Raw genomic sequence first — 13,626 nt, forward strand, 5'->3', positions numbered from 1 at the left:
GTCAATGTCTCCTGAGCTGTCTGTGTACGTAGGGCAGCACATGAAACAACCGCATGTGCAAGCAGGCGAAAGGTGCACTCTGCTCCAGGCCGCAGCTAAATCTGACAAAGAGTCTGTTTGACAGCTTTAAACTGCGCAGCCATTAAGCAGCTGGGGGCTCTGACCCACTAACTGCTCCTGCTTCCTTCCAGTGTGACAAATCATACAGCACAGGAGTCGCATTTCGAAATGCTGCGTGACAAACCTTAAACGCGCTTCCGATTTGTTCTCCTTTTATATTCCGGCAATAGATAGGATCAGAAGGATCATCTTTTCTTCCCCCGCTGAAAATCCACGTTACATATAACATTGTGTATAGTATATAACATTGCTGTTTATACAGTATGCATGAACATGTCAAGACATTCACTGAAAGACAAGCAGAGAGGTACTGTAGTTCTGTCAATTCCACTCATATTAAGCCATTTTTGCTGGTCAAGATATGGCTGTACCGTGCCCTAAGCCCTAAGAAGGTGGAAACAACTATGTCCATGGCCTTGGATAAATACACAAAAGGCATTATTCAAAGTCTCTGGAGATGGCTCTGTTTAGTAACACATGAGAACTGTTCTTATATCTCATATACTTACAGTATATCCTACTGTATAACAGGCAAGCAGACAGTCAAGCTGTATGAGCTTTTTCACTATCATTCTATACATATTTTGAACCTCAGAACAGATACGGTACATCAGCTGTTTCCTATTATATTCAACTTCCTAACCTCATTTGAAGATAGTTCCTGATGTTTGCTGTTTTCCTTTGTAATTTTAATATGCTTTGTGGTATTCCGGTATTTTAAAGGCTGCTTATGCATTTCCCTTTCAAACTACGGTAGATGCTATTCAGGGTTTGCTCGTAAGGTCCTGTATATTTTTATGCACAGGAGAGATTGGGGGAGGGAGCATTCCGATTTCTCTATACAGTTTTTTACAGCTTTTTTTTCTTGTCTTTTTCTGGGGTTGTGTAATTCCAATTTGATTACGTAATGGAAACTTGCACCTGTTAGTTACTGAATCCAAATAACATTTTCAGTTCAATTTAAATCACTATATGCCCTTGTGCCTCATATAACTAAGGCAGTGAAAGTTAAAAGAGATTTCATTTAGTACACTTCAGCTGGTGATCTTACGCTTATTATTTAATAGTGAAGCATTCTCAGGACATTTCATATACAGTATATTGGAACACATGGGTGTGTTGAGTTCAAAACACCCGTTCATACAGTACATCCTGACGGTTTTCCTTGTTTCAGAACAAAACATTGTCCACAAATACATCAAAGGTATTTTTGTCAGGGTCACAGCATATTAAATAAGAACTGTTCCAAACATTTCAGTCTTCCCCCAGAATAGAGGAAAACACTTTGGCATCTCTGTGCCCCATGGGACCCAGTTGCTATGGTTACCTCCGCACAATCGTGCAGGCCTGTATCAATCACTTACTGAGAGCAGCATTTCAAGTCACGCAATATGGGCAAAACATTTCCACAGTCAATTGGGTCTTTATTTATCTAGTGTTACACCAGTTTCAGATGCAGACTGGGTCTTTGTAGGTTCTGTTGTGTAATGGCTCTTATAACAGCTACCTAATTTGAGTGGTATGTTAAAATAATAGATGACTTTTTCATTCACTGTTCACGGTATGTTAGTTATATTTTTAAACATTGTATTTGACATGGGCCGTGCCTACAGGCCCTGAAACATGCTGGTATGAAAGCTTTCTCTTTGCTATTCTTTGACAAATATGTCAGACGATGTTTTTTTTTTACCCAAACTATTTTATAAAAAGTAAAAAAAAACAACAACAAAGAAGACGTTTATGTCTTGGCCAGGCGGATGCCAAAAGGATGTTGGCTGTAAAAAGTTTATTTAAGAGACAGCTTCATTTAAAGTTGAAATGTATCAGTATAGCAAGAGCTTTGTACAAGTAGAATTTAGAAAAAAAACTCCTACAACAGATTTTTGTTCAAAGCACCGCAGACACCATCCCATGTAAAACATGGTTCTTTTTACACGTGGCACGTTCTTTAATTCCTACAACTGTGATCGCATATACTGCATATCCCCGTTCCCCATGAACCTCTTAACTTTTATTTTGCCTGTTGATAACTGGCCTACCCAGTTCCTACCATGTTCTCCTCAGCCAAAACACACCATGGCGGCCATTACTCACAGCAGAGAGGCTGCGTGGTGGAAAACTGGCTGTAACCCAGGGTCTGAAAGTTCATCCCATCAGCTCGCCGGCCCACTGCGCCCTTCACACCTGGCTTGCTGACAGGGTCCTCTAAGCAGCTGGAAATAGCATTGTCCCACTTCCCTGGGTATCTTTGAGTAAGCCAGGGCCTGCTGGACTCTGGCATTTAGAGAGGTCACTACACTGTGGCTCAGGATCTGCGCCTGTGGCTGGAAGGTTGCTGGTTCAAATCCTGCTGCCAGCAGAGGAGTCCTACTCTGCTGGGCCCCTGAGCAAGGCCCTTAACCCCAGCTGCTCCAGGGGCGCCTAATTCCTAATGCAAGAAATTGTATTGTATATAGTGATCTTATCTTATCTTTTGTTTTCCCGTTTTTCTCTACCACTTGGGAATTCCATCTCTCTCTGCTGTGGAGTAAGTCCTTCTGTGACTCTATCCTGCCACACTGAGATGTTACCACAAAAGAATGCATTGTATCCTGCAGCTCACTGAGATGAATTCCCCTGTACGGTAAGCACTCAACAAAACATTCGTCACGTTGTCTGGTTTTGTGCAGTAATCGGACACGGGGCATTCTGGAGTTAACAAGACCATTTTAAAATTATATCCAACTTGCTGGAATTAGATATTTTTCCCAGTTGTTATAAACAAAGGGATTAATCATTGCTTTGTGATGTCAAGAGTTTAAAAAGTTGTAAACAAACTCTTAAAGGACTGAATGGGCTCATCCAGCTGTTAATTTGTATCTTGTTCAATTATCAATCAATCAAGAGCCAGAGAGATTCCTTGAGTCTTGCTCACAGCATAGTCCCAGAGAAAGAGACGATCAGCGAATGAATTGTATTTTTCTTTAGATTTTACCTGCTCCATAAAAGCTGTGTAAAAACTTTTTTTTTTCAGAAAACGCCTCCATGCAAGCAACTTAGAGCAAGTCAGAGTGTGACTGAAAGCGAACAAACTACGGTCTTTGGCAAAGCCAACCGGAACACGTCTTGTGCAAAGAAATCAACACATCGTCAGGAGTCCGAAATACCTGGACGAGCTTGCTTTTGTTTGTTTGACACATGTGTCTTCCACACTTCACTGTTAGAACGAAACTAACATGAAGCGATATATATATTTTCTATTATTTTATTTCAATATTACTGTGATGGCAAATCACACACTTTTTATGAGTCCAAGGTTAATTGATTAATCACGATCAACCCTGTCAGATATTCCTCCAGGGCTCAGCCCACAGAGCCAGGCCCGCTGTTGTACCCGTGACGCCAACACGCACCAGTCTCACACAACCCTCCATCTCGAATGCCACTTTCCAGGATTGTGTCATTCGTGTGCCGCTGGCGTTACATTTTACCCACTGGGTGCCAGTGCTGTTCTCTGCTGCTTAGAAAAACTGACTCTTTTTTTTGCGAGATGACAAAATGACAGAAATGCACTTTGAAATTTTTAAAAAGTAAAAAAAAAAAGACCGTCTTTTCTCATCTCACCTCAAGCAATAGTTCACTCTCTGTGACACTGCTTCCCACTGGCAGGCTGTCTTTCCTGGAGTCTTGACTGGCTGCCTGGCTGATGTGCTTTCTGGATGGCTTCTCTTGAATTGCTGTAAGAAAGATGTTTTCGGTGGTGATCACACACATGCTGCATGAAAGGTTGTGTTCAGCTGCAGTATAACGCTTCAAAACAGCACAAAAATCATGGGTGATTGCTGTCATTAATCACCAACGATCTGCCTGCTGTCGATACGTGTTGTCGTTGATACAGTGATTACTGAAAGGGACTCTCGGAATGCCATTTAACGATACAATTAGCATTGTCTAGATCGTCATGCAAAATGGAAACAAGCCTCATGTTTGTTTTGACACTCTTGTGTTTCGGTTGCTGTTGTTGTCAGCCGATGGGTTTCACATGCTTTTTCGTTTAGGAAGAGAAATTCTCCTGACAAATGCAGAGTCCTGTCAATGTACTCTACCACCGGTGCTTGAATGGCTTTTATTGCTGGGTAGTGAGATTTAAAAAAAATGTTTCGTCAAGGTACGGTATAGTGTAGCTTACGCAACTGTTGTTATGCAAAAATATGGTGGTTTTTAGTTTTTTTTAGCATGAGAAAGGCATTCTAAGAAAATCCCTTTTTGACATGCCAAATTTCCTGTGGTGTGAGACATGCACAACATCGATGCTGACTGTGTTTCATTCGCACGACAATTTCTAAACTGCATTTAAAACCACCCTACCACAAAATGCTATTCAAAATGTATTTTTGACATCTTGTTTAGAATTTTTGCATTTCTGTACTTTTTAAAACAGTGCAATTCTTATTTAGGATCCGGTAACAACAGAAAAAAAACAAGGTTTTAATTATTTGGGAAGTTATTTAAATAAAATGCAATTAAATTGTCTGGTAACCAAAATCAGTAAGTGCAAATGACTGAATGGATGCATTAAAAAGCTTAAAAGTGACTAAAATACAATAAATGCTTCCAATTTTATTATTACAGAAAGTAAAGTCTACAAATAACTTTTCAAAATAAGATGCACTTAAAATATGGCATCTTAATATTGTATCATGTTTGCCTATTATTATAGATCAGAATATATTTTTATTTTTTTTAATGTGTAATGTATTGAGCACATTGTAAAACCTTGAAGAAAAATACGGGAATAATCTGAAAATTCAATTTTAGACATTTTATGACTGGAGAAACTCAGAGTGCCCTCATCATTATAAACAAATTTTCCAATTCAGAGTATTTAACTTCTAATTGTGACCACACTCTGATTCTCATCTTTTTGTTCTTTAAAGACTAAACATCAGATCGTAATGATCAGATAAATATTTTGACAATTGCAAAGTAGAATGAATGTTTTTTTTATCAGAGTTTTCTGGACTAAATCTACACAATATGGCCAGCTGGTTGCTCATTACTTTTTTTTGGAGTCAGAGGTGGACAGTGTTAACAGGGCATGTGAAGAATCTGATTTCCTGATTGGCACAGGCCAGTAAGAAAGTATTTTGGCAGTAATGCGATCAATTAAAGCTCCACTTCACTTCAGTCCTTTCACCCTGTAATGCCCAGCCAAAACAAAAGCTGATCCTAATGTGACATTTAGTCTCTCAATGTTATTAACGAGTAGTTTGCCATCTTTTATGTGATTGTCTTCCATTCCCATCAAGGGCTTATTAAATGTGGCAAACCCCTTGGCTGTCACTGTTAATTAAACCTCTATATGTGAGCAATATGGAAGCCTGATGGAACTAATATTCTTTTACTTTCTGAAAATCACACAAAGTACTGTGCAATTTACCTGTAAATCAGGCATTTTTGGTGACATTACAGACAACTAATACAAAACATCAAATATATACTGAATATTTTAAAGAACAGTTTAAAGAGCAGTCCATCACAAGTTAAGAATATTAAATAAACCAGGTGCGGTTTCATAAATCTCTCTACAGCAAAAAGTGTTTTGAAACTTTGCTGGCATTTGAATATTTACCTGGCTGAAAGAACTCAAGAACTCAGTTTTAACAATGTGTCTGTAAATGAAGATGCATTATGTGACGACTGTTCTGAGACTCTTAATTTCTGTCTAACATTTGTATTTCATGATTCAGATTTGCGATGAAAGTTTGCCGCTAGCCAACAGAGCCTACATTCAGAAACAGAAGAGTATTCTGTGAGTTTTTTGCGGCGGTGGTGGACAAGTGCTTGTAGAGCTCAGGTGACCCTTCGGCTCCTTACAGCCTCCAGTGTTTCCTGGCGCTGTTCAGGCGCGAGAAGTGAACCGAGCGAGTGTTACAGACAAGGTATGGCTCCTCTGGAGTCCAAAGGAGAGCATCCGCAGGAATTCCAGGGTTTAAGGGAATGCCCTATACCCTCACGCTAAAAAAATAAATGCACAGAGAAGACTATGAGGAAACATGATACAAGTATTCAAGAATTCAAACTCCGCAAAGACACGGGGTTAGGGGACATGTCCAGAATGAACAAGTGGAAACCATGTGGAAGTGTGTTCGGGGTTGAGAACAGAGGCACTTCTTTACCCAAAGAGTGGTGGGAGTGTGGCGCAAGCTACCCAGCCTTGTTGTTGAAGCCGATACCCTGGCTTCTTCCAAGAAACGGCTGGATGAAATCCTTGGATCCTTGGATCAATTAAAACCAAATGAGAGGGATATGGGTAATCTTTGTAATCCTTCTTTTGTTCTTGGGTTCCAATGACCCAGCATTAATGGCATTACAGACAGCGGCAGAAATTAAACCATGTTCCCACAGCACAAAAGACAATAAAATGTAACTATGATGCCACTCTGTCCCTTTTTTCCTTAACAAGGAATGAGCACATGGGTTACACTTTGATTACTGCAGATGCCACGATAATCATTTGAGCTAACAGGCTCAATTGAGAACTCTGTCATACTGGGCTGTGAAAGTCAGCCTTTTACCATGCAGTGACCCTCACAAACTCAGTAAAAAAAACGTGTAAGCTCAAAGATATTATCCATGGAAAGAAAATTCTTCCAATCCCAGATCCAACATGGCATTTGAGAAAACCAAATATCTCCAGCTGAAACTGATTGTAATATGCTATTTCTACATTCGAACTTATCCCAGACTTTTTTTTACTTACTCGCACACCACTTACCAATGCAAACTGGACTGATTGTATTCATCTCCACATAACTGTTTATTTATTTTAGGCAGAAATGTTCTTCCCACCTAATAATTAGGCATTGTATAATCACCTAGTTCTTTCCTGACTGTGAAATACACCCAAGAAGATCATTCAGACCACAAATATTATTGCTTATATACTCTTCTCAATCCAGCCTCAGTTCCTCATGACTTAGTAATCACCCCTCATGCCTTATGAAAACTTTGGAGAGAATATGAATTCAGCAAAGACAAATAAATGGAATGATTAATTATTAAAGGTTTGCCTTAAAAGCTTAAAGTTATTTTATTCATTTTGGTCATTTGCTTTTCACAAAAAAACAGAGCAGAACTCAAACACATGCACTCGGTAAAGAGTTAGTTAGCAGATCTCTGCTTCATGTAGTGCAACTAAATACACAGGAACTGAACTCTTCTAGTCTTAAACAGGCAAGACAACAAGGAGACCCGATACCAGTGTTTAAAATCCTTAAAGGCACTGAAAAGGTCAGCTTATGAACCAGAGGACTCAAGTGAAATCTTTATGGAAGTGCATTTAAAAGTGAGGACAGGAGGTACTTCTTTGCCCAAAGGGTGGTGGGAGTGTGGAACAAGCTACCCAGCCACGTGGTTGAAGCCAAAACCCTGGCTTCATTCAAGACACGTCTGGATGAGATTCTGGGACCTAGAAACTACCAATCAAGCTAGACGAGCTGATCAGCTCCTCTCGTCTGCGACCTCTCTTCTGTTCAGTTGAATGTTTTACAATCGACAGTGGCAGACCTTGAAACCTGGCTCTCTGCTTCAGACACATATTTTCATTACTATCTAGTGTATGTGCAATTATCACACTGCCCAGTGTAGTTTACTCAGTCACTATGTCCACAATTGTGCAAAAAATTTACAATGCAGTTCTAGAATATATCAGTATGACTGGCTTTAGTCCCGTTAGTCTTTTAAAAAGAAAATAATGCCGAGGCTTGCCAAAGTCTTTTGGTATCTGTTTTATGAGATAAGTGGCTGTGGCATATTACTAAGGCGATCCAGAGAACATTCACATTGCTGCGATTGTTATACTGGGACTCACTTGGCATAGTCAGATGCTCAAAGAGAAGTCTGAGAGAAAACAACTTAAACGCTCCTTTGGCTGAGATGTTCTTTGAGAAACGGGATTAGTAAAAGTAGAGCTGTCTTTCGAACTGGAGCGCTGCAAAACCTAGGGTTTTGTACTTTTTTGTTTTCCTAATTTATTTGCACCCTGACATGAGCCTTTTACAATAACACGTGTAACACATAACTTATTTTCAGATTCCAGAGCCAGATTTCAGACCATTCTGAGCATTTCCCTGAAATGTCAATAAAGGTTTTCCAACACTACACAACTGAATGAAACACACAGTGTGGTGAATATGATCACTTCTTTTATTCCAGACTCATATTACTCATTTAATATTTTCAAATTATCATTGGTATTTTGGCAGATATTGATTTTTTTTCTGTGCCTATACTTTTTCTGGAGTCTGTTTAGGCAAGAGGTACATCATTGAGTCATGAGGTGTGGTCAGGCCAGCTTTCATTGTGAACTACTGCACAATCCACACTCCCAAGCCCTGCACTTATTGTGTAGTTCTTATTAGACACTCATAATGCATCACCTACGCAATATATCTCACCTGCTTCTGCTTAGAGCCTGACAAGAGATGAGAGTGCATTTTCCCATTAAGGTTGATCTTTCTTTTCAACAGCTCTGAGGTTTACTGTAGGTGTAATTAAACATTCCTATGAGATTTGAAAGTACAATTGTGCATAGAAACATTAAATTCCATCTGTTTCAGAAGTATTTATCCAGCACGGATTGAGCAACAGCGGTGATTGCTTCCATGAGAGAGGAGACTGGAGGAAGATGAAAGTAAATCAGACGAAATCCCAGTTTCCACATTTGGCAAACAATTTCCACTTTGCGTGGGAATGAAAAGGATGATGTCAGTAAAGGGGACAGATTCTGAATGCGAACAATACGCCAAAATCTCGGTGAGATTTTGATTATACCTGGAAGGTTTTGAACAACGAAGAAATGCACCGTTGAAAAATGGATCAACAGTACAGTACTTGTGTTCAATCGTGTCCTCTTCCCTGGGACATGACACATTTTTAAACAAATTCCAATAGCTGAAAAAAAAATGTGTTTCCTGCATTACCTTTACTTGGAATTCTAAAAGACAACCCAACCATAAAAATGCAGTGATGAAAGTTAGAGCAGAAACCTTCACAAACAGTTCCTTAAAGCCCAGGAGCAACACGTGCAGTCTCCTGCAAAAGACACTGAGCAGGAGCTGTGCTGCACAGGGCACGTCCACACCCCCTTGCTCTAATAAAACTTCTATTAGTAGAGAATATTGATTCTCCAATAATTCAATCATTCGAATAATTACGCTTTCGTCTTGGCACAGACAACTGAGTCTCTGAAAGACAAGAAATCTAAACTTGCACGAGTGTGATCTGTGCAGCACCTAGCACATAACATTAGTGTGTCTTTTCTCTGACCGCCCTCTGTGTTGCCAACACTACTGCAGTCTTCATTACAAACAAGTCAACATAGCCTCGAATGACGCTCTTTTACTCCGGCGATGGAGGGTCTGGTCTGGTCTGACCAAATCAAAATGCATGGCTTTTCACTCACGTAAAGCATGAATACACAGCACGTCAGATATTGTTATACTTCATACATCCCCAGAAGACACAGGGCATCCTAACCCAGCTAGGAATTCAGTCATTGATGAAAGTCTTAGTGATTGGTTGGAGGTGTCTGCCAATATGTTTTTTTCACATTGCTAATCTCGATACCAGGATGAATATATAACCTGATCATCCAGACATTTTGAACACGTGGCAGTAATCCATTCTTCACCACATCTGATGGAAGGTGGGTACTGTACATACTGTTGCTGCTGGCCATGCTAGTTCAATACGGTACAAGAGAGAAAAACAATCTGAAGAGCAATCTGGTTTATTTGCCGATTTTTAGATTTAAAAGTCTACCTCAACGCAAACTCCTGGCCGAATTCAGCCCGCAGATACACGTTGGGCACAAGGACTGCGCACTACAACACAGGCGTTGAGAGTCGGCTGAAGCACCAGGCAAAACTACACCTTCACCAACACATACTGTATAATCCCAGTTTTGAGAACGGTTTGCCCGGTAGTGTTTTTTTTTCGGTTTCTTATACTCAGTCTTTCAGAGCAGCGTGACAAACCCTGGTGTTAGAAAAACAGGGTCACACTCCAATGAACACCAGCGCAGTCCTTACTACCTGTAGTAAGTGTCACTGCACAATCCACAGGATGTCCCAGGAATAATAATAATAATAATAATAATAATAATAATAATAATAATAATAATTGCTTCCACTGGTTGGTGGTATCAAATATTGGTAAACAATTGGTAAACAACAATATTTACCAAATATTTACCAAAAGAGAGGAAAAAGAAACAACGCCTGCTGGTCGAGACTGCCTTGGTCTCAGTGGTCCCGTTATCCACTTACTAACTTACCTTTAAAATGACACTGAATAGTGTACAGAGTATGTTCCGTGGCAGAAGATTACAATGAAGCAAGAAACTATTTTCTACTTGAGTTAAAATTTGAGGGGCTGCGTTTAGAGCTACTAATCAGGGTGTGCTTTGCCCCCCCACACACACACACTTAAGTTTCTGAAGATCTCCTGCATCTATTGACAGCGTTTCCCCGCGTTCCCTTAAATGTCGCAGGGAAACGCCAGCGTAAAACGCAGTATTAGAAGCGCTCACCGCGAGGTGAAAGGGCGGTGGCTTTCTCCGCGCTCGGGGAGAAAGGCAGGGGTGCCGTGTTTCTTGCTCCCCTCAGTCCCGGCCCGGCCGCCTTGCGTGCGCGGAGACGGCACAGCCCCCCCCCCCCCCCTCCCGGGTAGGCGTGGGGGCGGGCGGCCGCTGGCTGCAAGCCCGTGTGCCATTAGCCTATCGCCGCCCCCACTGCCGCCCCGCCTCGGAGCAGCCGAGGGAGAGCGCAGGGCTGACCACCGGAGCCGCGCCGTGTCACGCAAGCTACCCGTCTGTCAATCCGCGCTCTTCCCTGACAGCGCCTTGGCACACGGTCAAACCCTTGCGTGCGAGCCGGCAAGCCGCATTAGCCCATAAAGAATTTCATAATAACAACAGCTGTTAAATATTGATGACTGCTGGCAAACCCTGAATGCTCTCCATAAAGGGTAAGCCTGCAATGTAATGGAACCTAATTCTTCATTATACGTTGTATCAAATGTCCGGAACTTTTCTTTTTTTTAGGTAATGTGGCGTGAAATCAGGCACCGACTGGCAGGTGCTGCAAAGCTTATTTAATTTTTCTTTCTTGTTATTCATTTTCCTAAAAAAAAAAATAAACAAACAAACAAAAAAACAAGAACAGTTTTGTACTTGAATTTCGGGGCGTTTAAATTGCTGCGTTCCGTCTAGTGAGAATCACTGCTGGGTTTTTTTTCTCAGCAGTGAAACACGGGTGTGCTCGTGTGAAGTCAGGAGAATCTGCGATACGCACAGTGAAAATGAAAAAGCCATTACTTGGGTGAGGTTATTCTCCCCATATAATCTACTGCATTGTGTCTCTGAGAGAGAAAATGAGGTTTCTACGCATAATTGTGCCAACTAAAAACTGTATGTACTTTTAGAATTAAAGAAATAAAGAATATGCAAGATGTTTAGTGCTTACTACTGTAAATTACTATAGAAATCTATATTTGCATATACAAGGCGTTCCACTTTACTTAATAGACATTTTAACCGATATATATATATACAGTATAAATTAATACCAGGCTCCTTTGTTTTAAAAATAAATAAACGACTTGGAAATTATTTAATGCTAAAATCTCTCCAAGTATGGAAACGCTGTGACATTTGAAGGCTGGAATAAAAACAGCTTTAGGCACGAAATAAAATAAATGAGAATGCAATCAAATCCGTACAGCCCCTTGCTCTAGTTGTGCTGCAGGACAGCGGACGCTCGTACGGGTCACGCACAGCGCATTAGTTCTCGCAGGAGGGAAACGGCAGACATAATCTGTCGGCAGGGATTACTGACGACTGAGTGAATTTCATGGAAAGCAGTAGCGAGGCCAGAAACGGCACTTCATACAAGGGACATGTTTCTGTGCTCTTGCGCCGAAAACAAAGGGATCATTTATAATTACAGTTACAGTGCAGTTGGAGGTGATATAAGACATTCATATTTCCAACATATCAACAGTGTCCGCCTCAAACCATCTGGATTTTAGTCCAATATAATTAATTAAAAGATAAACATTCTGTTATTTTCACGATGTTTCTCAGAATAGTTTTTAGCCCTCTAACCACAGATCCAGTTAGGTCCTGTTTTTCTTGTCTACATTAAAGTCTTAATTCAGTACATTTTACAGTCAGCTGACAATATATCCGGATCGGCGTTGATGTTGACTGTAGGACTGCATTTTAACTGTCATTTGCCACGGTCTCGGAAGACTCAAAAATTAATTATGTAAGTCCTGCAGTTTCTAAAAATTAAAAAAAAATTACAATCTAGGCAAAGACAAGACATGCCATCTGTTTTTCAAGAAAAAAAAATCTGTGTTGCAGAGAATTATTTTTTTCTTTGATGTCCTGCTCTGGAAATAAAGCATCAGTTTTTTGTATTCATATACCGGTATAAGAAATATTATTATAAAAAACCCTTTGATCTGCAAGCATTTGGAAAAATAGCCAGAAGAATGTTAATATTACAGCATGATTAGAAAAAAAGTCAATAAGAAAAATATGTCCTATGTGATGTTTGATGTTTTTAAGAGAAAACAGACAGAACAAGTACAGTAACTGTTGTAATTTAACAAGTTCTCTATCTATGCTCCTCTGATCGTCATATCATATGACATAAGATACCACAATACACAGCATACAGATAAGTATTTTTTTCTTTACTAGTTAATCAAATTAAGTTCTTTAAATAAGAAAAGATAGGCACTGAAAGAAAAGGATGTGAATCATGTTTTAGAAAAAAAAACCCACGAATGCCGGCCGATGTGCTCTGAACGTTGCACACCAATAAAACACTGAGTATACAGTAGGAGAGGCAAAGAGTCCTGAAGGAAACCGAGTCATTCAGGATTTGATCCGTCAGTGGGAGAACATGGGCGGGAATTCCATTGTTTATGGAAAAAAATGACTCAGACTCGCTTATGTCTTCAAGGTCAGACTTTTTTTAGAAATTAAAAAGGAACAGTTTTCCTCTGATACGTTTACCTAAATATACAGTGTTTATTTTGTGTTTGAAGTCTCTTTTCTTGTCCCGGCCAGCCACTCGGATGCAGGAGGCTGGCTCTTTCTGCTGGATTGTTATCACTTGTTCCCGTGCTGTAGTCCCCCTACAGATGTGTGGCGCAGCTGAGCAGGAGAGGCTGACAGGGATCCCCCTACAGAGCCGGTCCTGGAAGGTTTCTAGGTAGCGCATCAATTTCCCAACACTTGGGAACAGCTTGACTCTGACCAGTTGAGCTGGTTGTTTGCGAACTTCACTATTTCCCAAGTTTCTGAAAATTAAATTCTCAACACCCCATGGTGCTCAGTGACCACACTGGGCCATGCCTGGCTAAATTGAGCAGCATCACTCGCTAAATCGATCAAAACTCACGCGCCTTCCAATTCCTTACTGAGTGATAGCTGGAGGGTGACCTGAAAGA

At 40.5% G+C, this 13,626-nt stretch overlaps 1 protein-coding gene across 1 annotated transcript in view; it reads right to left on the bottom strand.

Annotated features, from left to right (window-relative positions):
- ahrra (aryl hydrocarbon receptor repressor a) overlaps window positions 1-13,626 on the bottom strand; it is an 89,260-nt gene that overhangs the window by 21,108 nt on the left and 54,526 nt on the right. The window contains exon 4 of the mRNA XM_088919418.1: window positions 3,724-3,836. Within this exon, the coding sequence (XP_088775544.1) occupies window positions 3,724-3,836 (113 nt within the window). The remainder of the gene's footprint in view (window positions 1-3,723; window positions 3,837-13,626) is intronic.

This window comes from Atractosteus spatula, chromosome 6 (assembly GCF_055471065.1).
Source record: "Atractosteus spatula isolate fAtrSpa1 chromosome 6, fAtrSpa1.hap1, whole genome shotgun sequence".
Classification (NCBI taxonomy): domain Eukaryota; kingdom Metazoa; phylum Chordata; class Actinopteri; order Semionotiformes; family Lepisosteidae; genus Atractosteus; species Atractosteus spatula.